The sequence below is a fragment of the Amphibalanus amphitrite genome, unplaced genomic scaffold, assembly GCF_019059575.1.
Source record: "Amphibalanus amphitrite isolate SeventyFive unplaced genomic scaffold, NRLGWU_Aamphi_draft 000000F_arrow, whole genome shotgun sequence".
Classification (NCBI taxonomy): Eukaryota; Metazoa; Arthropoda; class Thecostraca; order Balanomorpha; family Balanidae; genus Amphibalanus; species Amphibalanus amphitrite.
In genome coordinates this window covers 1205410-1231993 of record NW_024881498.1, presented here as the reverse complement: position 1 = coordinate 1231993, position 26584 = coordinate 1205410, and the positions used below count along the sequence as shown (strand labels likewise).

The 26584-nt window shown below is 48.6% G+C and overlaps 1 protein-coding gene across 1 annotated transcript; it reads right to left on the bottom strand.

The window, feature by feature from the left end:
* Positions 1 to 22101: 22101 nt before the first annotated feature.
* Positions 22102 to 26286, bottom strand: LOC122378719. The gene has a single exon (XM_043360197.1). The coding sequence runs from the start codon at positions 26284 to 26286 to the stop codon at positions 22102 to 22104; it is 4185 nt and encodes a 1394-aa protein (XP_043216132.1).
* Between the last annotated feature and the right edge of the window lie 298 nt (positions 26287 to 26584).

Below are 26584 nucleotides of genomic sequence, written 5' to 3'. Positions count from 1 at the left end.
GTGTTCAAAAGGTGTTTACAGTGGGGTTCGAACTTGAAAAAGCGAACTATACTAGATGTTTATTTGCCATTGGGTGTACAGTGCAAACATATTTTCATCCAGCTGACTCCTCTGAGCTGCAAAGACGAGGTGCAACGATAAAGTATCGAGGGTTCCCGGTTCATGGCCAAAAAGCCAGCGCTCAAGTGATGAAGCAACTTTTGATGGTTGTTTGCGTTGAGACTTATGAATTAAAAACAAACTACTCCAAATATAGGTATTTTGCACAAGTAAATCCATTTGAACATCATATTTAACGAATTGTGAATAAACATAGAATAAACATCTATCTATATTATCAATTACAATTAACATAAGCGATAGAATAATAATTATAAAAAATAAAAATAGCAAGATAATGAGACGTTTTCACTTATGTTTTACTGCATCGAATGTGCCCCTATCGTCTTGACAGTGGACATCGAAACTGCTAATATTTTCACGTCTGTGTTCCAGTGAACAGAAGGAACATGGCTTGCTGCATGGTTGACCCAATGTCACTGTTGACACATGAACCTGAGGATGCTGCCGTTCAAAATGCTGAAGAAAGGCTTCGAGACAGTGGAATCAAGTAAAATGCAAAAACCAGACAAAATGCACTAAAGCAGCATTTTGTGGTCCTTTAGGTTCTATATTATATTGGAGCTTATGTAAAACGTGATGATTGCTGCGGTTCAGTTCAAGCTAATTTCGGCAGGCACCTAATGCACATTCATTTTCATAATTGTTGTGCGGCATGGCTGGTATGAGGGCGATATATTATATAGGCTGTCCATGGTCTTAAAGGCTGGAACGCAGCCTTAAGGCGTGCAAGTCGCGTCTCAGCGCCTTCCATTTGAATGCGTATAATATTTTCCGCTCCCAGCTCGCAGCGCATTGAGTTGCGTGTTGGGAGAGGAAAATATTCCAATGGGAGGCGCTGGGACGCGATTTGCACGTTTGAAAGCTGTGCTCCAGACTTAACACTTTGGGGATCATGAGTCACGGGAGGCCGGGTCGCTGGTGGGCTCGTTGCAGCAGCGATTATAGGTATTTGGTGCGCTCAAAGACAGCATGTCTATGACTGATTCACTTGATGCTGTTTCTGAGCACTGTTGAACAACACTAGTGACTAGATGCTTGGAGAAATGCATGGAGTTTATGTTAGTTGTTGTTATTTGGTGATTCACCACATAATAACAACAAACATAAACCTCAGGTGACCATGGCAAATAACTTGACAACTGCCAAATGTATGGAAAGTAAATAATAACACATTTGGATTGTTGTGAATATTTTCAGTGCACCGACCATTTTCTATCCATGCGCCTAGTTGAGTGAGGCAAACGGTTATTTTAGGAGCATTACTCTTTGATATGTTACTATCGTTAAGTATAACTTCGCATTGGTTTGGACTTTATAAGTGTGCATGCAATTATGTTTGTTGATGTCCAATAAACAAATAACATGACAGCTATGATTTTGTACGGCAGAAGGATGGGTTACATCACTACTCCCTGACATTTTACGGTACCAATCAACCACAGTTGTCACCAAACATCAAATAATGTAATAGGTACTTCTGCGATTTCAGATGACAAACACTGATCTCACTGTCTGCGTTGCACCCTGGCGAGCCTTTCGCTTGCTAGGTTATGAAACTATGAGCTTCTGAAGTTAGAATTAAATGTGTACCATAAGAGCAACTTAACCACACCAAAGCTTAAACGTTTATGGGGATATAGGTAAAAGGGAATGAATGTAAATAGGTAGAATAATATCGGCATTACTGACTTTAGGTGACATTGGCATTAGACATTATCATATTGAATGGTACAGAGGCATTGCAAGTTAACGATGGATGAGGGCGATGGCTTTCTTCCACACAGCGATTTATTATCCCAAACGAACACCGCTATTGAAATGTGGCTATCGAAATGACAGACTTTCAACTGTAAGAATGACGATCAGGCTCCATATCGAAAAAGGCCATGAACTGCTTTATAAGGTCTCGGCATACGTTGTCAGATCCAGAGGGTCGAGTGTTGGGCATTTGTCACTACCTCCTTTGTGTCTGGACTTGAGCCAGGTGTCTGCCGCAGCCGTTCGAGTTGACCAGTGCCTTTTTTATTTAAAAAACAATAAAAGAACAGTTTAAATACCGTTGAGCAAACTTAACCGCTTTGCACACCAGTGAAGAGTGTTGCGCCGCTGACTATAGTAGATAACGAGACACCACGTATATTGTGCAATTCTGATAGCTGACGGAATTGTGTGACCATTTTCCTCTCGGCAGGCGAATATCGTTTTATGCATGTTCTGTGTGCTTCGGCATAGCCGCTGACGAGACTTTCATCTCGGCCCACTCAAAAGCGTGCCAGGGCAACAGTACCTTCTACTCATGTGAGCAGTGCTTCTTGGACTTTCTGGATGTTGAAGAGTACGATGCCCATGCGCCACTCTGCACGGGTGGAGAGAGGCAACAAGTCGCTGGGCAACAGACAAACGCTGAAAGGCCCGACGTCAACGAGACACCAATCTGGCAGAAAGATATGGTCGCTACCCTCCTTTCCGAAATGGAAAACCGCTACCAGCGCCTAGTAACAATCAGCCCCCTCCAAAGTCATATGGCAGCATGGGCGTGACTTTTCCTACTAGCCCATAGGGTTGCATGTTAAAATGCGACTTTTCGCACTCGGTTTTCAAGGTCTTATAGTGTGGGCATCCACATACAAAGTATGTTATAAGATAGCTACAACATTTTTATTTCCATTTTTGGAATGAAAAGTTCAAGCCCATCCAACCGTTTTCGAGATATTCGTCCATAAATGGCCCCATGTTTTTCATACATCGGAAGGTCCTGTGTTCGAATCTCGGCCGGACCAAAACTTTTATCGTTAATGTGCGGCAAACCATGGCTGCAAAGTAAAGTAGGGGTGAGCGCGCTGGTGATGGAGAGTTGTAACTTGGCATACCTGACCTTTGATTCAAGCCGGATTTTGTGGCACCAACCTCATTTTCAGGTCAGGTCAGGTCACTGACCTATGACGTCATAAGTGAACCTCTGCACGGTCACGAAAACGTCGTAACATCGCAGCTCCATCAATGCAAGGAGAGCTATCACAGGCAGATGAAACTTACAGAACTTATCAAACTCCCTAATTCTCAAAAGTCGGATTTCTCCTAAGGGTCACCTAGCGTCAGGTCGGTCAGGTGATCTGGCCATTATAAGCCAATGGGGGAATATAGAGACAGTTATTTTCGCGCTGACAGTGATCTTAGATGGAAAAGACACAATGGACTCAGAAAGATCTTCCCAATTGAATAATGTGCAACTTGACCTCATCATGAGGTCATGACCTGACCTGACCTTGAACGGAGGTCAACATCCTAAATTGACCTCACCCATACAAAAAGCATATCATTCGACGTGGCTGAGCATGACGAACACGATGGTGTCAAAATCGCAGCTCTAATACTATTTTGGGCATCCACCGACCAATCCACATACTCGTATGCTAATGCTTTTATTATCTATAGACGATGAATATTGAACATTCTCATATATGCAAACATGCCACTTTGGGTTTCAGAGTAAGTGGTTCCCAATCGTGCATATTACATGTTCCACACATCGCATTACTGCTCGTTGCAATGCTTTGGCTTGTTGCAAATAAACTTTGGCATTGAAAGATGTCACGGACACGGTGCTACACTTATCATTGACCACAAGATATCACGTATCAATATCAGTGACATTCAGCTCATCCTCAACACATATGAGACGGAGAACACTACAGTAACCCTCTCAAAGAAGCTTTGGCCATGGTAGGCAATGAGGCATAGCTGCGAGCAGGATCTTCGATCTAAGAACACATCAAGATGAAATTACATGCATCACACTTGCAATAAAAACAAACTCAAGTGATAAGTATCTTTGAAAAATCAGGATGAAAGAACATGTACCTATCTGAAAACATAAAAAGCATTATCAGAGGGATGATGCATGGTTATTTAAGTGCCCTGTTAATCTTAGGGTAGTTGGTTGTAAAGGGGATTTATAATCTATATGGTCGAGAGATATTACCTTCACAAGGGTTTCCCTTCATGGTCACACATTTTTGATGTTAACAGAAATGAACACTGGGTGGTGCACACCCTGAAAGTCACAGCTTCACACAAGCTGGTGCCTATGCTGAAAGCTAGGCTTCCTTCCTATTGAGATTTAGACAGTTGATGGCACCTTTGGTTAGCTTTGTTTGAGAAAGCATTCATTTTGCCAGTGTCGGTAGGGCAGCCTGGCCATATATAGGAATCTTGAGCCAGCTGCACAACATACATGTAGTAGTGCACGTCTTGTCCTTAAAAAGGATCAGATATATGGCTAAGGAAGTCAATTTGATGTGTGAGTGAAGTGGAATATCAAGAACAGCAACAACAAGAACAAAGGAAAAGTAAAAATTGACCTAGAAATTATTTTCCATGTTTAGTTTCAATCAACTAATCTCACATTATTTCATTTAAATGAAAATTACCAGGATGATGCATAATTATCACAACAAATGCCACTTTTTACTTACTATCCACTCTCATGGATACAGGATGCATGTGTTTTGATTTCATTATCACACCAACACAGTTGTACGAGATGCTTACACAGAGTATGATGAATTATTTGTTGATGTTATTCAGCTGGGACAGTGATATTCTATTGTTAAATTTGTCCAAAACCAGTGACCCAAAACTTGCCAGTTTTGGGTGGGAAGTGACATCCAAATGAAATCAATTTTCCCCTTTTATATCCAATTTTCCAGAACAATTTTGCACCCCTAATTTTACCAATAAAGAGCACTTGCACATACATTCGCTGGCTGGCTTTAACCTAGGTACCGTAAAATGGGGTGTTAAGGGACAGTTTTGAGGTGTTTTGTTATATAACTCAAGAAGGGTTGGAGATAGAATCATCAAATTGTCAGCATTTTATGTGGAATTTGGTGCTTTACATGCCTGCCACATTAAAGTTTTTAAGATTTATACCTGCATATTATTTTTTATTATTTTTCATCACTGTCCCTTAGCACCCCAATGTGGGGTGTTAAGGGACACCTATATTATTCCAAGAAATGGTCATCAAATGCCCACAATTGGGGTGTGGAAGGGCACACAATTTATTTATTGAAGTGTTTTGCATATTCTGTCACAAAACAAGTCAGGTTCATTTACCACTAATGACCTTTTTAGCCAATTATGTGTAATGCAGTTTACGCTTGTGGAAAATGTGCTATTTATAAGGTAAACAGAACCAAAAAGTAATCTTCTGTCATCAATAAAAACCCATGTTGAAGCTTGTCACTTGTCATTATGTTGCGCTCTTTGTTTAAGCCTTTTTATGATGACATCACATTTACTTACATCAGTCTCCATTGACCCATCATTGTAAAAGAGTGTTGAGATGTTTTGTTACATAACTTAAGATGTGTTAGAGATAAAAGCATGAACTTGCCAGCATTTTATGTGGAATTTGGTGTTTTCCATGCCTACTTAATTAAATCATATTTAGATATTATTTTTTATTTTTTCTTCCCTGTTCCTTAGCACCCCACATCCACCTCAAAATATGCATGTATCCGAAAAAGAGGAAGAGGATGATGAATGAATGGGTGGATTTGCACAAGTTTTTCAGGAAACATGTGCAATACATGGGACAATACACCTATGCATTCATTTTCCCTGTACACCCACTAGTTTATGTGGTAAACACAGAGTTTTGGAGATATTTCAATTTTGTGAAAATGTAGCATGATTTTCAAATCCATTTTTGAACCAAATCACTTGCATGAAAAACCATACCATTTTCTCCTATGGTCAAGAGCAAAACAGTGTCAACTACCACACTGAAGTTTTTATTGAACCTTCTCAAATTAGGAAGTTAATATGACTCAAAGTTTTTCCCATGCAACTGTCCCTTAACACCCCACTGTCCCTTAACACCCCATTTTACGGTACCTCCATTATCCATATTACATTGAATCATTAAAAAAACTGATGATCCCTGTTTCAAATTTTTTGTGTCTTTCTTACTGGCGATTATCCACTCTCAGCCCTCTTTGTGGTGCGGAGTATCTCCCTCCAACACCCAAGCCCAAATAAAATTTTGGGACACTGTTCAAAACACCAGCTTTATTTCTTAGTAATGATAGCTTTCAGAAGACTTCAGTCTTCCTTCGTCAGCCTGTCAGAGCTATAAAAATATATACAAACGACCAACTTAGAATAGACAATACACAAATGTCGTACGAGAGCTACCCTTGCAAACAGATAAAGCTGGTGTAAGCAATCTTTGCAACACAACTTATATGCAAAACATGCTCACAGTTAAGTCCAAAGGTGTCTTCATGTCTCACATTTGATAAAGAACATTGAAACTTCTTTTTAAGAATGAGAGAGCGAGGCTGCAGCCCCCCACTCAAATTCAAGTTCAGCAATTTGCAGATTTGCACACAACTGCCCAGAAATGCAAATTCATTGCATATTAAAGAGCGGATTTTTTTGTGTATAATATAGTTATTAAAGGGACCCTCCCACCTTAACATTAGTTTTGAGTTGAGATAGCGAAGTTTGCGGCCAGGCTCAGAAACCACCATTTATCCTGGTCGCAACCCCCGCAGCTTTATGGTGTTCAAGAAATTTCCTTCCTTTACTTGCAGGGTGGGACCAGCGTGGTCCCTATCTCTTAACCATTACGGGAATCTGATGACGTCATCAGGCTTTCAAACGTCCGTTAAATGTTTGACTAAAACGTTTTGTAGCACGCCGTGGTATATGCTGCTTTGCGCGCAACAAATGCCGCACTTTCAAATAAAGTCGCTAGGAACAGCGGAGATCCCAAAAAGTAAACAAAAGTAAAAGTCTAATATCTTGAAAACCGGTGAATATTTTTCTATGAAATTTGGTAGATATTCGTTTTTGCTCTTTCTGAACCGAGCGACATCACTTTCATGCCAATTCATTAACTTTTTTGAAGGTGGGAGGGTCCCTTTAAATAATTAGCCAGCACAATTTACAATCTCTGAACTCTGAAGAGAGAACACCATGGAACCGCGTGAAACTACAGGCCGCCCTGTGTATAAATATGAAGCGCAATGTATTGAAACACAAGCGCCAGCTGCGCCGCGCTTGAGTGCAGCCATATCCTGGGATAATTTTCGGTATATAGTTGTAAGCTCCCGATTCTAGTTGCTTTTCTAGTTGATATAGTATAATTCTAGTATATACTAGGAAAAACTTTGGAGTACCCGACTCTTTAGTGCCCTGGTAACAATGATGCCCTCAGCCAAGAAGGTCCATTGGCAGGAGGTAGGCGATGCCGTTGGAGTTCCACCCGATTCAGCACGGCTGAAATAGAACTCGCTGACTGCTTCCTACCGGCGAGTGAAGGACAACGATGGACCGAAGGCGAGCGGCAGGGGGTCCTTACCCGCCTGGCCTTTCTTCGAGCAAATGCAGCTCATCATGGAAGGCAACCCGGCCGTCTCTCCCCCATACGTGGCCTCATCGTTACAGGGAAACGAAGCCAAGCCATCAACCAGCGGTACTACGCACCAGGATCAAGGAGCTACAATGGCAGCTTCGAACCAAACCGACGACGAGCTCTCATCCCGTCCTTCCAGAGCCGCTCGCCATGAGACGAGCTTGCCCGAGCCGCCCACCAGATCCACTGGATCTAAAACGAGGCCGGTCCGAGGGGGTGGCGGCTACGATGCACTTTCAGAGTGGGTGCGACAGAAAAGTGCCATCGAAAAGACAAAGGCCAAAAATTATGAACGCCGAACCGCTGCTTTGGAACGCTTAGCCGCCAGCCAACAAGCGGGACAAGCTGAGCATCGAAACGAGAAGCCCAATGCCGCGTCCCAACACCAGTCGCTGCAGCAAGTAGCTCAGCAATTTAAAAGACAGGCGTTGGAAGCAATGGGTCATGAGTTCACCCCCAAGAAAATGGTCAAGCTTTTCAAGTTGTGTCTGGAGAGCGACTCCAGTGAAAGCGACTCTGACCTAATAGAAGCTGTCCTGACTGACAGTGACTGAAGGCCTGAAAGCGAGTTGTATGATGCAACAGAGGTAGCATCAGAGGTATTTATTGATTTGTTTGTGTTTTGAAGATAAGACTGCTATTTTCTGTTGACCGCGGGGCATGTCAGTGAAGCTATGGTGTGCGTCGTGCCCGTACTGTGCACTTTCCAATGTCACGGCTCGGTTTGTAGTCGTCATGATGGGCTGTCACTGGCTGTCAGTGTCACTGTCACTTTTTGACGCATAAGTTGTTTTGATAAGTGCTTTCAGTTTTAACGCCTTCCTTATACTGCAGTATTGACGCCTTCCATATACTGCAGTAAAGTATGCCAAATGCATACGCTAGGCGCTGTACTTGTCGCAGCTAGATCTGCAGATCTCAGGTGCTTTCATGTGTGAACAGTCAGGGTCGGGGCTGTGATACTCGTACAATACAAGTGTACAAATTTGTCGTGTCCGACGTTGTCTTCACCATATCGTCTGGCTGTGGCCTGTGATGGCCGTGTTAGCTAAATAACTGAGCTTCGGAAGAACGGCATTTGAAATTATCTTCGCTGCTTGCCTCCCACTGACATGATAAATAGCGCTATGATTGATAAAGGCAAAGTTGCACAGGGTTTCATTGTATTACTCGTAAGCATGAAAAAGGCATTCGATTTTGGCATGTCAAAAGTAAGATGATTCTAAATCAGCACTTCACCGAGGACGGCTGGCTCGTACCAACATGTATTTTAACAGTTCTTGCACACATAATGCTCATCGTCATAAACTTTTCTTTGCAATAGGTTGCAAGCTGAGCAGCAGTTAGTGAATCGCAAACACGACATCCCACACGATTTCTGCCGTACAACACAGTCGCTAACAAGCTGGCACGAATCACAATAATGTAAATAAAATGCCCGATGAATGGCTGACAGGTATTCCCACCAAGAAACGAACATTCGAACGGTAGCATATCAACCGCGTGCAAAGGTGCGGTGGCGTCATCTATATCGGTGGCGTCACTGTACATTTTATGCTAGATGGCCGAGTATCACATTACAAATCGCAGGACCGCGTGCAATGCCCGTCACAGGATGCGATTGCAATTGCGAACTTCCCATAACTTCAGTAATGAGAGGCATAGTTAACGCTCATCGCGTTAGCCGTATAGAGCAAGCCTTGGAAGACCTGCAAAATCGAGAGACTAAGCAAGTTCACAAAGGCTTTGTGAAAGGCAGCTGTACGCACAGCCTTCGTCGCCGCGTGGTAGGTAGTCCTATTTTGAAAAAGCCAATAATACGTCGAGTGCTAAAATCCCGATATATCAGTCACACAGAAAGAAAAAAACGGTTCCCTGCCCAGTGGTGATGGCAACACAAAAGTTTTGAATTTTAAACAAACAACATTGTGCTTATTAATGCCACACTGGGCGGGAAAATAGGCCATTCATGGTCTCGATCGTTATTTAGCATGGGCCGCGTTTGTGCGTTTATTTGCTAATTTCGAGTGACTATAAAGTAACATTGTCTTTGTCCTATTATCGGCTTTGTCAAAAATAAGTGCCTACAAAGCAGACGACAACGAACGGATCTAGTTTCAAGAACCCGTGAGATCCATTACAGATTACAGAATCAATTGCGCTGTGGCATTAACGGCATCATCGGCGTAGTGGATGGATGTCACATTCCGATTGAGCGTCCGAGTGAGCAAGAGCATGCATACGTCAATCGCAAAGGGTACCTGGTGGCTGTTTGTGATGCCCAGGGAAAGTTTTTGGTTGTTTCCGACTACACACGCTCCCACTGGACAGCTTCATCATCGGCGATTCTGCATTCCAGCTGAAGCCCTGGCTGATCACACAACCAAATGGGACAGGGAGTTCATACGGCTGCGCAGAACAGACTTCAACAAGAAATTAAGCTCTGTTCGGGCAGTAGTCGAACATTCGTTTGGCTTGCCGAAGGGAAGATTCCGTCGCCTCACGTATCTCGAAGAGCAGCAGTCAGCAGGTGCCAACCAGTCAGACGTGCCAGGAACATTCACCCGGGTACGCCAGGCTGACACGACACGCCTGATGTGATGAAGGTCCTGCAAATATGAAACAAATGAATGAATAAAGTATTGGAGACCTTACATGCAATGAAGGTGCCTCTATGAATAACATCGGTTTGTCGAGAAATGGCATTTACTGTTTGAACAATATTGGCCAAGCGTCACATAGGTGTCATCATTGGTGCTACTATGCAATAGTAAAATAAAAATGAAGAACTTATATGGAAATACTGGCAACTAGGCTGCACAATGTTCATTAGGTGACATGTTACTCTAAGTAGGTAGATTTATGTCATACACAGCTTCAATGACATCGTGGATGAAATGAAATGTGTTTTCCCAAAGGATTATTTTAAACTTACTGAGCAACCGTTCAAGTAAACATTAAAGACGGTCAGCTTACCGCTAGCGAAGCAGCAGGACCTCATCCACCAGTCGGTTTCGTCGACCAGTGGCCGCCTCAGCAGTGGCCGCTTCGGCGTCAGCATCGGCATTCGGAGCTACTTCGGCTCCCATCGCATCACCGTCAGGTAGTTGACCGTCATCCACCCAGTCATCGTCGTCTGCCATGCATAGATTGTGTAGCACACACGCAGCACATGTAATGTCTATCGCCTTCTTCACAGACTTTGCTTCGAGATACTTCAGGCGACGGAATCTTCCCTTCAGCAAGCCAAACGAATGTTCGACTACTGCCCGAACAGAGCTTAATTTCTTGTTGAAGAGTCTCTTCTGCGCAGCCGTATGAACTCCCTGTCCCATTTGGTTGTGACGGAATGGTGTGATCAGCCAGGGCTTCAGCTGGAATGCAGAATCACCGATGATGAAGCTGTCCAGTGGGAGCGTGTGTAGTCGAAAATTTTCGTCTTCGAGGAGCTTTCCGAGAGTGGAGTTTTTCCAAACCCTGGCATCGTGAACGGAACCAGGCCATCCGATGCAAACATCCAAGAACTTTCCTTGGGCATCACAAACAGCCATCAGGTTGATGGAATGGTACCCTTTGCGATTGACGTATGCATGCTCTTGCTCACTCGGACGCTCAATCGGAATGTGACATCCATCCACTACGCCGATGATGCCGTTAATGCCACAGCGCTGGTGAAAATCGGCCATCACTGCTTCAAGGATGGGCGGTGAGGCGAAACGTACATAGCGTGCGCAAAGACTTGACAGAGTGGTCACAATGTTGTCCACATATCGCCATGCGGTTGACACAGAGATGCCAAACAATACGCACACTTTTCGAAAACTGATCATGCTGCCAGCATAGTACAGGAACAGCAGTAGCCTGAACTCCAGCTTCTGCTTCTCGGCTTCCTTCTCTTCTTCAGGCGTCTGCTCAACCAAAACATCAACAATTCTGGCCACTGTGGCGCGTTGCATGCGGAAGTTCTCCTTGTACTGAAGATCAGTCATGGCAGGTACTGTTATGTCAACGAAGCCATGGACTTTGCTTCTCCGCTGTTGATCTCGCAGGTCCCTGAAACAAAATGCCTTATCAACAATCATGCGAATAATAATGTACCTATATGTATGCTACATATACGAAATCCGCCAGTTTGGAACGTAACTTTTTTGACAAAATCGGATTTCGAAAGCTCAACGAGCTCGTATCGTCAAGCAAACAGGTGCAGGGCATGACGTTGAGCCATGCAGCGTTAACCACGATTCCGGAGTCTGAGTCGGGAAGATTTTGACGACTCGAACTCCGACTCCCACTCCGGGCAAAACTGTCGACTCCGACCGACTCCGACTCCGACTCCGCAGCCCTGCATCATAGCCATGTACTTCCGGTGCAACGAAACTAGGTACTTTATATTGTACGATGGTCGCATTCAAACTATTTTGTTTGCAAAATAACTGGCCAATCAGGTAGTTTGCAATGAAACTAGTTCTGTTGCAAACTAGCGAATTTCGCATATTAACTGTAGCATACCTACGATACGAGTATGCCGTATGCATATCGTGCAACGAGCATTTCTATTTGTCACCTCCCCCGCCTGAGGCTAACAATTCTGGCTAATGCAAACCTGATGAACTGAAAGGTAAGGTAGCCTCTTTCCGACACTATCCCAACAACAGCTGGCACCATGAATATGAAACAAAACAGATTCCCCATGTGTTTGACTTTCAGATCAGTATAAAGCTGTTCCACACAATAACAACAGCAATATGTTTGGACATAGCGATAAAGACACGTTTGTTAATGAAATACCTACACGTTATGTCATACAAAAAGTGACTAGTATCTACTTTACTGACCTTAGATCAGCAGCCGCAAAAACAAACTCTTCTTCGCTGGTGTCGTCATCTTCTTGTTCATCCTGTCAACAGAGGAGACAGACCTTTGTTAGAGCTTGAGCAAGATGATGAGAACTGCTCACCACATTAAAAAAGAGCACTTTTATGAAAGTATCATTGATAACAAAAGAAGCTTTGTCCTTTTGTAACTAACAATTCTGGGCAGGCATAGGGGAGAGTGGGGCAAAGCGGCCACCCTAACGCTTCTCACGATGTCAACGCTTGATTTTTAACCCGCGCCCTGCTGGGGGGGGGTGTTTGAACACCCCCCCCCCTGTGGTTTTTCGCGAATATCTCAAAAACGGCGGCGCGGAGCGCCGCCGTTTTTGGTACACCTTATCATACATCAATTCTACACATGTTGTGAAAATTTCAGACCAAGGTCATTCAAGGTCAGGTCACCAGGTCACTTGAAGTGACCTCACCTCATAAAAACTTTCAATGTCTGTCATAGCTACACCGAGTGACCGATCGCTTTGAAACTTTCAGCGATTGCTAAGAGCAATAGCATGTACAAAATGTATATCTCAGAATTTTGATATCGATGACCTAAGGTCAGGTCAATTTTGCGACCTCCCCATTATAAGTCAATGGGAGAAAATTGAAATGCGCCTCTTTTGGATGAAAGACGTTATAAACACTCCCAAACACCGAAATACAAGTGGTTTAGACACACTGAACTTGAAAATGGTGTCCGTGACCCTTGTTTATGCCCTGAGGTAATCTTAGGTCACGAATGGTATCTAACAGTTTTTCGCAAATAACTTTTGATAGAGGCATGCTAGAGCGATGAAAACGCCTTAGATGTGTTCAGCTCGACGATACGGATCTACTGATATGCAACATGACCCTTTCCGGTCAGGTCATGACCTTGACCTGAGGTCAAATTTTCAAGTTGACCTTTCAAGGTCAAGTTATAGTTCATTCGATGCGTCTTGACGAGAGGAACACGATGCCGGTAAAAGTAAGCTCGTACAATGCTTGGATCAAAAGTTATTGCAGAAAAACTGTTTTCGAAAAAATCGGCTATTTTTGCAGTTTTTGCCCCCTGCAGGCAAAACCGTTGACGTTAGGTCAAATCTGAGAGAATTACTCAGAAAGGGCGTTAATAGGGCTAACGAATGCGCTTTTCCGCGGCGCTGTAGCTCTATTGGTTCCCGAGTTATGCGCTGGCTTCTTGGAAATTGTCGACATTCGACCTGGAAATCGGCGAAATTTTGCCTTCAATGACCTCTGGTGACCTGACCTTTGACCTGACCAAAAAATTGACCGAAGTGATTTCGTCATTATTTTTTACGCTCTTTCGAACGCCGCCTTCCGCGTATCGCTACGTGGCCCAGGAGCCGAGTTACAAGGGGGGGTGTTCAAACACCCCCCCCCCCCAGCAGGGCGTGGAAATCCAGGACCCCCAGCAGGGCGCGGGTTAAACTTGGAAAGATTCTTTCTATACCAATGTGACCCCTATTAAGTTGCCTTTTATTTCAACTGCGTTTTATTTCCAAAGGCGTTCACATATTTAAGATATTGACAAAACTTTAAACCTATGCATATTGGCCACTTTGCCCCATACCCGGGGCAAAGCGGCCACCGGCGTCTTCTCAAGTCCCGATATGAGAAACAAAATAGTTGCCTCGTGTACGACTAGGGTATTTGATGGTGACAAGGTTAAGCGAGGATGGATGTTTACTTTATCATCTTCCACCTGTCGGTAAACAAAGAAAGGATTTTCAAAAAAAAACATTTAATTGCATTATTTGGTAACTCATGCAACTGAAAAGTGGCCAAGATGAATGCATGACGACACATTTGAATATAAATAATGTTTTTTTTATCCAGATGGAAGCAACTTATGGCCAATTGGGGGGGGGGGGGCACTTTGCCCCGGCCACTTTGCCCCGCGCACACCGTCCGAGACAAAAATATTCCAGCTTAGCTATTAGTGGGGTAAAAAGCATTACACTTGGTAGAATACATGTACGATAAGCATGCAATGCATGGACAAGAACGCTGATAAAAATTCCAAACGGTTATGGAATAACATAACATTAAAAAATTGTAAACATAGTTGGTAACCTGGCAAGAAATGCTTTTCCGTGTTTCACAGAACAATGGTGATGGGCCTGAAACCCCGGTCTGGCTCATTCGAACGACCGTGAAGAGAAGTATAATTGGAAACCATAAATTGGAACTGACGCCAGCTATGAAGGGCTAAAACGATGGGTGGCCGCTTTGCCCCGGGTGGCCGCTTTGCCCCACTCTCCCCTACTTAATTATTTTTACATATGCATCGATACGAGGGCACAAAGCTTATTTCCTTTTACGGTTTGTTCCCTTGTAACGTTCCCTTGTAACGTTGTTATGTATGTATGTAATATGTATGTATGTATGTATTGATGATCATGAGCAATCCGCACATGGCTTGTCGATTACTGCCCATATTAACGGGTTGTTGCACTGAGGCTCAGTGGATCAATGATAGCTCAGTGGATGGCGCATCTGACCGCTGAGTTGACTGATAGTGAGAGCTGGGTTAAAAAATGCATTGACAGTCCATTGTGGTGGATGATGGGCATAACGTCCAGCGTCCTGCAGTCTGCAGCCTATGCATGATTGTCATCATATTATGTCATCAATGATCATTGAGTTGGACAGCAAAGCGTTATGTACCTTAGCAAGTAGGAAGATATGTCGGTAAGCTTTAGAATCCACTTAATATTGTTTTGTTGTTAGCCCCAAAAGTGCAAAATGTAAGGAGGACCCAAACTTACCAACGCTGTGAACAACTTATAAGATTTGCCGGCACTGGCCGCCCACTGGAGTTACCGGCAATAATATGAATTGCATTCTTTTTATTTACTTCTAGGTAATCTCGCCGAAAGTGCTAAATTGCGTGAATTATTATGAATGTTGCCTGAATGAATGAATAAATGAATGTTGAATACTTATGAATGTTACCAAATGCCGTGAATGTGCATTCACAGCATTTGGTAATATTGGGCCCAGGTGACATTAACATTTGAGGGCTTGTCAATCAAGTCAATAATTACAGTCGTTTTTTTTTTTAATGATGGCGGATCGCTCTAGGCGGACAAATGAGTATGGCACGAGACGAGCAGTAGGATTTAACAGAAGGTCGAAGGGTGAAATCAAGAGCAAGATGATATTTTTAGCTGGCCAGTGTTAAATGCATTGATGTCTCGCGTGTACTTGTCACTAACGCGCTTAAAGCTATCTGCCATCGTTATAAAAACAGACTATAGTGATCAAGATGATTGTTATAACAGCTCTGGCCTGGAAAATCCGCCCATATGTATAAATAGGACAATTTAAAATAAAGATCAATTGGTCAGGGTCCCTCAGGCCTCAACAAGACACAACCAGTGGCGGATCAAAGGGGGCCATGGGGGCCATGCCCCCCCCCCTTGGGCCTCCCGTGGTGCTGCACCATCACGGAGTTTTTTTTTTTTATTCACCACGGAGGTCACCGACGGGAGCTTCAACCCAGAGGTCTCCTAAGGGGGCACCATCCAGAAGGTGCCCTGTCAGGGACACCACAGGGTTGTCAGGGGCACCATCGGCCTAGCAGAAGCACCACAGGTCTGCCAGGGCCACCACAGACCTGCCAGGGGCACCAGAGGTCTGCCAGAAGCACCACCGGCCTCGCAGGGGCACCACCGGCCTCGCAGGGGCGCTTTGGGCCTGTCAGGGGCACCACGGGCCTGTGGGGACACTTCAGGCTTGTCCGGGCACCACAGTCCTTTCAGAGGCACTACAAACCTATCAGGGGCACCTGCGGCCTAGCAGGGGCACCACAGGCCCGCCAGGGGCAATACACACAAAAATTTAAAAATTGCAAAACTGAAAATAGGTCACCATAAAAATGAAGTGGCTGAAATCCGTTGAGTTTTTTATTTTGGATATAGGTAGGGGCACCACTTCGATTCATGGCCCCCCTTGGAGTTTTCCTGGATCTAACCCTGCACAAGGCTGCCTGTTACCATATTATTGTGATGCCATTGCAACAGCCATTAAGAAGAAGTAAGAACTGTTTCTGAGGTAGGTATATTGGTGGACATGTCTTGATAACATCTGTCACTGCACAATTTCCCTTATGCATGCATGCATTTCAGTTAGATGATGAGCTTTTAAGCTTCTGTTAATGCTCTTAGCTCTATGAATGTTAAATGCCCAGGTACCAACACCTACAATACAATAAAATGTTGATAGTTAGCCTGAGTTTTATCTGCTATTTTTCATTCATGTTTTACAGACATAAATTCCTACTGTCAGAAGACAACTCCTTGGGATGTACACCATTTCAAATCCAATTTAAGACAAATGGAAGTCCAATTTAAAGCAATTGATTTCTAAACTCAAACAATTGAAAGACGGGTTAAAACATGACATTCAGCTTAAAATAACTGACACATGACTGCGTTTTGGTTGTTTTAAAATAAATGTCACATGTTTTAACCAGCTCGTCAATTGCTTTAATTACAAAATCAACAGTTTTAAAGTGGACTTAATTTTCTTACGTTGGATAAAAAAGTGTAGGTACCTAGTTGATTTACAGCTTGTTTTTTTCACTATTATCGAGGGTAGAATTAAGCAAGCAGTTCCGTCCATGGCAATTACACAACATTACAATGCTGAATGCAAGCTTGATAGCATGACATTGGCACTGCTACAAAATGTAGTTCTAAAACTAGGGTTACCCGCGTGCTCCGCAACGCGAAGAAGGGTTGTTTTTGACCCGTGGATATTGGATTGGTTTGTGTCAATTTGGTTGGTATCCATTTCGTTCGATTGCTTTTTGACGGCCAAGCATTTTGTAATAAAACAAAAAAGATGCATCGCATCGAGGTGCCCGTGTCGTATTATCATGCGTTCTACTTAAGATTGATTCGAAAACTGGCATGAAGTCTTTTGAGGGCCATCGATGAATTTCGCTAAAAATGACAATGTAATGGTTTGGAACATTTACATTTTTAAGAGTACTGTTGCTCATCATGCAAAAATGAAGAGTGAATATTGGACAGAATTGAATGCTCTATCCAATGGTACCATATTCAATTGCCAAAGGTATCAGGTTATGCAGCAAAACTCGTGTAATGAATAAAGTGGCACATCATTGACAAACACCATTTTCTCCTGTGATTTGCACCACCTTGATTTGGATCAATCAGCTTTTCACAATTTTTATATGAGAGGCGGTACATTCCTCTTGCAAATAGGCGTTGTTTTAGCTCACTCCATTTAACGGTCACCTAAAAATAAAATTAATTCCAAAATCCGTCAAAAACCGCAATTTTTCCAATAAAAGTGTCCTCACGGGTGCACGTGGCGCGTGCCATCCCCTGCGCCGCACACCATTTAATAGCCCGTTCGATTCTCTACACGATGCTGTTTTCCCCGTACCGATCGGGGCCACGGTTACCGAGATATTGCACGGGGATCGGACCCGTGTCGGGCAAATTTAGCCATTTTCGCCCGATTTTGCAAGCCGATTTATACATGTAAAGTCTATGACGCGAATTTGCACTTTTTGAGCACACGCCACGCGCTCCCTACCAATCTGATCGAGCCCAGACCCCTCAAAGGCACGTCGCGCATCCTTCATCTATAAGTTGTGCAAATTTCAGGGCGCTAGGTGCAACGGTCTGGCCTGTAGTCCACGCAAAGCACGACCAAGTCGGGACCTCGGTAACGGACAGACGCACCCTCCTCAAATAGTAATATAGACAAGATATCTTGGCTCGCTCCGCGTCGCTTTGGCCATAAAAAGATTCGGGAGAAAATTTGGGATCGAATGGTGTTTTTCCGGTGACGATCGGACGTCTAGAAGCTTCGATATTGGCGAAAAACTTGCTGAACTTGCAAAAGTACTTGGTACTTGCTTGGTACTTGCGAAAGTTCTCGGTACTTGCCAAAGTACTTGGTACTTGCTTGGTATTTGCATAAGTACTCGGTATTTGCCAAAGTACTTGGTACCTGCGTGGTATTTGCATAAGTACTTGGTAGTTGCTTGGTACTTGTAAAAGTACTTGGTACTTGTACTTGCGAAAGTACTTGGTACTTGCTTGGTACTTGTACTTGCCCCCCCTTGCTCCCACCCCTACCCCCTCGGGATAATTCCGGGTTCGTCGGGTAGAAAAACTTGCCACTCTATCCCCCCCCCCCCCCCCCAGAGCCATTTGGTATCGATCGGTGTTTGTCCCGTGTCAATCGGTCGTCAATAAGCCGAGATATGCAGGGCGACTTATTTCAATCGGCGCCGATCAGAATCTTCAGGACAGAGGTACCCACACTCATTTGTGGCCGTATCTCACTTTTCCGAGATCTACGTCAAACTACGTATTTAAAACTACATATTCTACAGCCGAATCTTCCAACTGGGGATACCTCACTCACAATCGCAAGTGAATTCAGCCGCATTCCATGTAACGCGCAATGTTGAAGAGATATGTGTGCACGCAGCTATCTCGCAAGCCCTAACAGGAAAAGCTCGCTGCAAAAACTGAGCGTTTCAAAAAACCCGCAATCCTACTCAAATAGTATACTATACAAGATATCTTGGCTCGCTCCGCGTCGCTTTGGCAATCAAAGTATGAGGGAGAAAATTTGGGATCGATTGGTGTTCGTCCCGTGTTAATCGGACGTCTAGAAGCTTAGATATTCACGAAAAACTTGTTGAACTTGGCAAAGTACCTGCCAGCTTGCTGTATCACCTGCTACTTGGTAATGTACTGAAAACTTTCTAATGTACTGAAAACCTGCCAAAGTACTTGGTATTTACTTGCCTAAATGCCGCAAAGAACGTTTAAATCAGACGTATTTAGATGACCAAAGACTTTGCAAATTTGCCTTGGTCTCAGATCGTTTTGATTTGTTTTCAATGAAATATTTGCAATTTGAGTTATGCTTATTTCCAAATCGTATTTACTTTCACCTACTTTTCGTATTTTGTTTCACCTACCTATCAATTATCATTTTTACCTACCTAACTATAATTTATCACTTGCTCTTTGCGTCCTACCTATTAATCGATTACACATACGTCGAGAGAGCCGGTGGGTGGTTATAATCCAATACACTGCACGGTGAACAGCTTGCGAGTTTTACAGCGGTGCGAATGCTGGGGCTTATCGCTGACTGAAAAGGGTAAATACAGTAAATACAGATGGTTGTGTTGGATCCCTTTGCTTTTGCCTAGCATTCAGCGTTGGAATTGTGGCTTTACCGTCCCTCTTATTAAAGTTATCTAACTTTTTGTAGCTTCGTCAGGTTAGCCACGACGCGTGTGGCGATATCCATCTGGCGGCCGCTGGCGGAACTACCGCGCACGGCCCGCTTGCCGCACGGGCCTGGCGGCCGCCAGTGCAACTACTGCGCAGGTGGCAGCACCTGCCCGTGGAGAAGCGGCTGGCAATCGGCCGCCCCACTCCCCATCCCGCCCCCACCCAGCTGGCCGCCAGACCGTGGGAACGACTCGGCTCAGCGCTGCCGGCCGCTGGACGGGGAAACCCCGCCCCGCCGCCCGCCGCCCGACACACTGCCGCCGGGCCGGCCGGTGGAATTTTCCAGCCGTCGGCCGGCCGCCGGCTGCCGGATCTCCCGAACGGCGGTACCTCGCTCATTTTCGCACGCGCATTCAGCGGTGGCTTGTCGATTTTTCGAGTGTCGGCTGCCGATCTCCCGAGAGCCGGCCACCTGTCAGCCGCCGCTCGGCTCTGTGTTAAGCATATGGGGACGGCGAATTTCTCCCGGAGGGAAGCACCTCGCTCACAAAAGCACGTGAATCAGCCGCATTCCTGTGTGGCGCGCAATGCTGAAGAGATATGTGTGTACGCAGCTATCTCGCAGGCCCTAAGAGAAAAAGCTCGCTGCGAAAACTGAGCGTTTCAAAAAACCCGCAATCCTAGTCAAATAGTATACTATACTAGGTGACTTGCTTGCTCCGCGCGCATGATTGGGCCACAGGAGATTTGCAGCAGCCAAACGACGGGATTAGCCAATTCGAGCAGTGAATGTTTATGTGAAATCTAGCAGCAGCGATTTACCTAACTGGGCCAGGGGACAGGTCACAGTAGTTGACATGGCGAATCATTCTGACATGAATTCAGAAGGTTGACAGCGGTAATGCTGGCGTGCTAAGCTACGCTACAAAAACCGCCCTGTGTAGGCAGCATGCTCAGTAGGAGAAAAAGAGCAGTGAAGTAGAAGTAGTGTAAATGTAGCGTGCTGCTATGGCGATACACAATAGGAAGGCCGATTAGGAAACAGAAGTAAGCAAAGTGTCAAAGCGGCATTAGGCGACACACTGACCGGATTAGACACAGTCAGAATGACTTGCTGGGATTAGCTGGACTGGTCTGGTCCGATTGCCTGGCAGAGCTTATCGGATCCGGGGTTTGTTGGCGTCAGCTGCGGCTGCTGGCGGCAGCCGGTGTCGATGACTGGCGGCCCTGCTGGTTAACTGCATGGTGGCGAGAAATGTAGTCAGGGACACGGCATAAGGAAGTCAAAAGGCTCGGAGTCTTAGCCAGGCATAGTTCAGGGTCGCCGTGCCGAGGTGATGGATAGATTGAAGGTTTTATAGGGAACATCAAGGTCGGCTCCGCACACTGAACACAGCCTGTTACCAGGGTGCACTGTCGTGGAAGTGCTCCGAGCGCGCACCCCGCCCTTAACACGTTTTTAAAGTAACTTTGAAATATGATTTAAGCACAATGAAATGAGTTAAGCACACTGAAATGTCAATGTCAGCCTCCTGATGAACTTACGTTAACGATGTCAAACTTTTAGTATAACGGTTAAGGGCCCGTTACGTCAGCGCGTACCGGCATACACTCACTCACGCGCAATCATTCACCACTCCAAATACCCACAGCACCGAAAGGGTTAAGCACAGGATGCAGATGCAGCCACGCACTCACTCACTGGCACCCCCCGACGTAAGACTCGCCCCGCAGCGGTTTAGACTCCCCCTATCAAGGGGTGAAGTGTCCGATCGATCACACGACACGGACTTCAGACGTTCACACGTCTGAAAGGGGGTCTCACAACCGACAGCGACGCGCCTAACAACCGTCACACCTGACAGTTGACACAGTTACAGTCACGCACACATTCGCACACGGACTCACTCACTGACACGCTCAGACGTAAGACTCGCCCCGCAGCGGTTTAGACTCCCCCTATCAAGGGGTGAAGTGTCCGATCGATCACACGAAACGGACTTCAGACGTTCACACGTCTGAAAGGGGGTCTCACAACCAACAGCGACGCGCTAACATTTCCAGACTAAAAAATCCCAGCACACGGACCACCAGCCGTACCACACGACTGACCACAGGAGTATCTGACCGCTCTTGGACGCCGCCGCCTGACTATACTTCCGATAACGTTTAAGATTACGGCCGATGACGCACCCGCTTCCTAACGCCCAATACGATTGGCCGCAGCCTACAGTTGGCCGTCGACATTGACCACCCGGACAGACAGAGTGGCCCTCCCACTCAAGGAGCAAGGGCTTCCTCCGGCCACTCCGGGCTCAACGTCATAGCAATTGGGTGAAGGACGGCACAACGCGGGGTACATCCGATCGTCGCTCGACAACCGAACTAAGATAACGCCCCATAACGCACCCGTATGACGCCCGATCCTGGCGCGCGCACCTCACAGAACCTCTCTGTATACGACATTCCGCGTCCGATGGTTGTGCGTGGAAAGCACCTCGACTGAATCAAAGCTGCCTACGCGCGAGAGAGCCACGTAGAACTGGCCATGAGTGAAGGCCGGGGATGGCAGATATATGCCCACGCGTCGCTTAGTCTGCCCTTGGCAGCGATTGATGGTCATGGCGAATGACAGCTTGACGGGGAACTGACAGCGGCGGAATGGTCGGCCGATGCCGGAATCGACAGCGCTCACCACCAGAGGGAGGCGCGGCAAAAACAGCGTCTCGCCACGCGCGACTCCACTGGCGATTCGCAGCTCGAGCACGTTGGGCGCGGCGCGCAGCACCGTGCACAGCGTGCCGTTCACGACGCGCGGAGCGTCGAGGTTGCGCATCAACACGACCGGGGCGCCGACCTTGACCTGAAGTCGATGCGACGGCATGCCCGACACGTCGATCGCGTTGAGCACCTCGGTGGGCACCGGAGGCCCGTGATCCTCGTTGTCGTCGTCACTGATGGTGTCGACGCTAGCGTACGTGACTGTTTCGCCGGGCAGAAGGGCCAGCGCGGCCTCATTCGCCCTGTCAACGGTCGCATTTAGCGGCGAGAGGATGGCGCGCTCATGCAGCCACTCTTCATCACGGTGTCGCCCGGCCATGTCAGGGAAAATGCGATCGACCAAGGCGGCGAGACTGCGCGCCGGGCTGACCACCAACTCGGGCACCTGCACCGAGTCCGGCTGTGCCACGACGGGCAGCCGGCCGTCGCCGACGCGCAGCAGGAAGTTGGCGAACTCACCGGCCTGATCGTCGCCGTTCAACGCCCGCATGTTGGTCGCGAGCTCCATGGTGTCGATCCGAGGCCACATGGGCGATGACTTGAGGCAGGCGTCAACAACCTCTGCGCGCCCGCCGCGCTTCACCACTGGCAGGATCTGTCTCCAGTCGCCAGAGAGCAGCGTCAGAACGCCGCCAAACAGCTCTTGCCTGTCGCGGACGTCTTGGAGAGCCCGGTCGACCGCCTCAGTGGCGCGCCGGTTCGTCATGGCCGCTTCGTCCCATACAATGAGGCGACAGCGGCGAAGGTAGTCGGCCTCGGGAGAGCGGCGATCAATGCCGCAGACGTTCTCGTTGTCAGGATGCAGCTGCAGAGGGATCTTGAACCGATGATGGGCAGTCGTGCCGCCCTCCAACAGGCTGGCTGCGATGCCGGATGTGGCCACTGCAACTGCCACGTGTCCCCGGCTGCGCACCTTGGCCAGCAGCAGGTTCTCCAAGAACGTCTTCCCGCAGCCGCCTGGAGCTTGCAGGAAGATGACACCCGACTCGTCATTGTCCAGCCGTCGCAGCACCTCGTCATAGACGGCGCGCTGGTCATCCGTCAGACGCGGCTCGTCGCGCTCAACGCGATCGGCCAGAGCGGCCGGGTCGTACTCGGGACCGCCGGGCGGCTCGTCGTCGTCGCCATCGGCGGCGGCGGCGGCGTCCGGCACCGGCGGCACCGGCAGTCCGTACTCCGCCAGAGATCTGCCGCGCAGCCGGCGGAGAATGCCAGCGATCTTCCGCAGCGCCTGCTGGCGCACTTCGTCCTCGGTGAGACCACGTCTGCCAGCCGCGCGAGCGGTGCGCTGACGGCGAGCGATGTCCTCGGACAGGGCGTCCGCGAACCTCATCCACAGCGCCATGGGATCGCACGTAGCCTCTCCCTCGATCAGAATCAGAGCGAAGAGGAAACGCAAACCACCTGCAAAGCGCGTCACACTCGCCTCCTCCAGTGCGCGCGCCCAGTGCGCTCCGTCCTCGAGCAGCCCCAGTGCGGAGCACGCCTCGCGCATGGTGGCACACACGCGGCCATCGACCGTGCGGAGGTGCTCGTAAGAGCGCGGACCTCGGACGCTGTGAAGGAGCAGGCGAAGAAAGAAAACTTCGCCCGCGCGCGGCGTCGTGGTGTACACGCGCGACAGAGTCTCAGAGGCAACCACGCCCGGCACCTCGGGGTGAGGCTGGCCACGGACGCGGCGTTTCCAGTGGGCCGGACGGGCGTCTGCGCCCCGGCCGCGTCGCACCTGCCACGTGTAGTATCGCGGCACCTCTGGGTAGAGGAGTGTCGCCGCGAACGCGTCACGCTGGCACAGCTCAAAGAAGGCTGTGAGCATGGATGGATTAGCCTGCTCGCCCGCGATGACCGCTTCCAGGTTTTCGTCGCCGCGGAACACGACACGTCTCTCGTCGTCACCGAGATGCAGCTGCAGCCGCTGGACCGGCGGATGATGGACGTGGACTGGTCGGTCGAGCAGCCGCCACGCTGCCTCCATGGATCCCAGGTACCGGCTGTTCTGATACTGGGTCACCTCGTCAACCACGCCGTCGGGCTGCACGGCGAACATGATCCTATCCGAGCCCTTGGTGACGTACTTGATGCAGTAGCGGATCGCTCCCATCGCGTGCGTGATCAGCTCGACGTTGACGTGTGAGTCCAGCGCGCGAAGGATGTGCGGATTGTAGGGAACGATCCAGCGGTTGTCGATTTCCACACCGCGCCGTCCGGGCGTCCGCGCACGTTGACCGCCGTCCTCCGGCGCGCGCCGCCTGTACTTGGGATAGCTGCGCTCTGGCAGCTCTGTGGCCTCCAGATACGGGCGCGGATAGCCGACGCTACAGCGGCCGTCCTTCATGCAGACCGCCTGCGGGTTCAGCGCGCCGCACGGACCATGCACCATCTTGGTGCAGACGATCGCGTGCAGTTCCGGATCGGTCTCGGGATCTGGCAGCTCAGCGCACACGCACGTGTCCACGTCTTCGGCGCGAGGTTTGTCGGCGGGCACGACCCACAGCAGAAGGTGAGCGTGCGGCAGGCCACGCTTCTGCCACTCAATCGTGTGCAGAATGGCCCGCTGTCGACCCAGGATGCCGCCCCGCAGCTGCTTCAGCAGCGCCTGCAGCTTGAGGTCAAACACCTGACTGACAACGTCAGGGTGGTCGCACGGCCGATCGTAGTCGCCCGGCCTCTCTCCCGGGTAGAGGGTGCGCAGAGTTTGCTCAATCTCTGGCCAGGCCGGGTTGCACGTCACGGTGATGAAAAAGTCGGCGGCGCCAAAGTCTCGAACGTAGCAGAGAGCGTCTTGTAGTTTGGCCATCATGAAGCGCGGACTACTCGTTACGGATGCCGGCAGCACCACGCGCCGTCCGACGGCTCGGCCGTGCTCCTCGCCGTCAGCCAGCGCGTCTCGCACGCCGCGGATGGTCTCGGCGCGGAAGCCGTTGAAGCCGTCCTGGTTCGCGCGCACATACGACAGACGACTCGACTCAGCTTTTGCCTCAGTGTCCACCAGGTACTGTTGAAACAGCCGGCCCCCTCGCGGAATGAGATTGAAATGACCCGGTCGGAAGCGCATGTGGAACGCACCATACTGACGGATTGTGACGCCGCGCTCGGCCTTCAGCTCGAGCGACCACCCGTCCGTGCCGCGCGGGTGCAGCAGCACATAGAGCAGCGGGTCGTACTGGCGGCTCAGTTCGTCGATGCGGAACAGTTGTCCGCCGCGCTCGCGAACGACGATGTCGCGCCGGCCCCCCATCTCATTGGGCATCAGGACCGCCACTTCGCGACCGATCGGTAGATTGAACCGGCGCTCGTGCTCCGACAGCGGCCGGTGTTCGGCCGACAACACGATCCGGCAGTTCGGCACACCGCGCGCCATCAGCAGAGCCGGCTGGAGCGCACGCACGTAGTTGTTGTGCTCGTGCAGCATGCCCAAAAGGATGTCGAGAACGGCTCTGTCGAGGCCGCCACACATGGTGGCACGTCGCGCGGTGGCCTCGTCTGCGTCGAGGAAATACACCTGCATGAACTGCTCCTCGCCGCCGCGAGCGGGCAGTAGAGATCCCATACGATGACACACGCTACCCTGAACGGTGAAAGCCGCGTGATACGCCCCGTCGTGTCGGACGACGTTGCACCCCATACTGGCCAGCTGGAAGGCCGTGTTGTAAGCGCGAATTTTGCCCCGAAACTCGTCATAGAACGCCGTGCCGGGGGTCATCAGCTCCACCATCTCGTCCGGCGGCGGGGGATGGAAGTCAAGCTGCACCTTGCCCTGATGGCAACAGGCGCCTGCGGGCTCGGCACGCCAGCGCAGCGCTCCACAATGGGCACAGACGGTGTCCATTCGGCCCAGCTGCATGCCAGCCGGCGGCTCGAACTCGGCGGGGACATAATTGCGAGCCAGCAGGTGCTGGTCGCCTCGACGACGGGCGGGCGCGTCCACCGGAGCCTGTCCATCAGCGCCCCCCACTGCCTCCGCGTCGTGCGCATCGGCCGCGGGCTGGCGGGCCGCTGCGCCGTCTGGCGCATCGACCGCTGCCGCCTCCACAGCGTCTACAGCATCATCGGGCGTGTGGGGCGCCTCCTCTCCTACAGCGCCGCCCACTGCCTCCGCGTCGGGCGCATCGGCCGCGGGCCGGCGCGCCGCTGCGCCGTCT

Bases quoted from the DNA above. Each gene is read 5' to 3' on its own strand.
- LOC122378719 (XM_043360197.1), bottom strand. From the start codon at position 26,286: ATGCAGCTGGGCCGAATGGACACCGTCTGTGCCCATTGTGGAGCGCTG.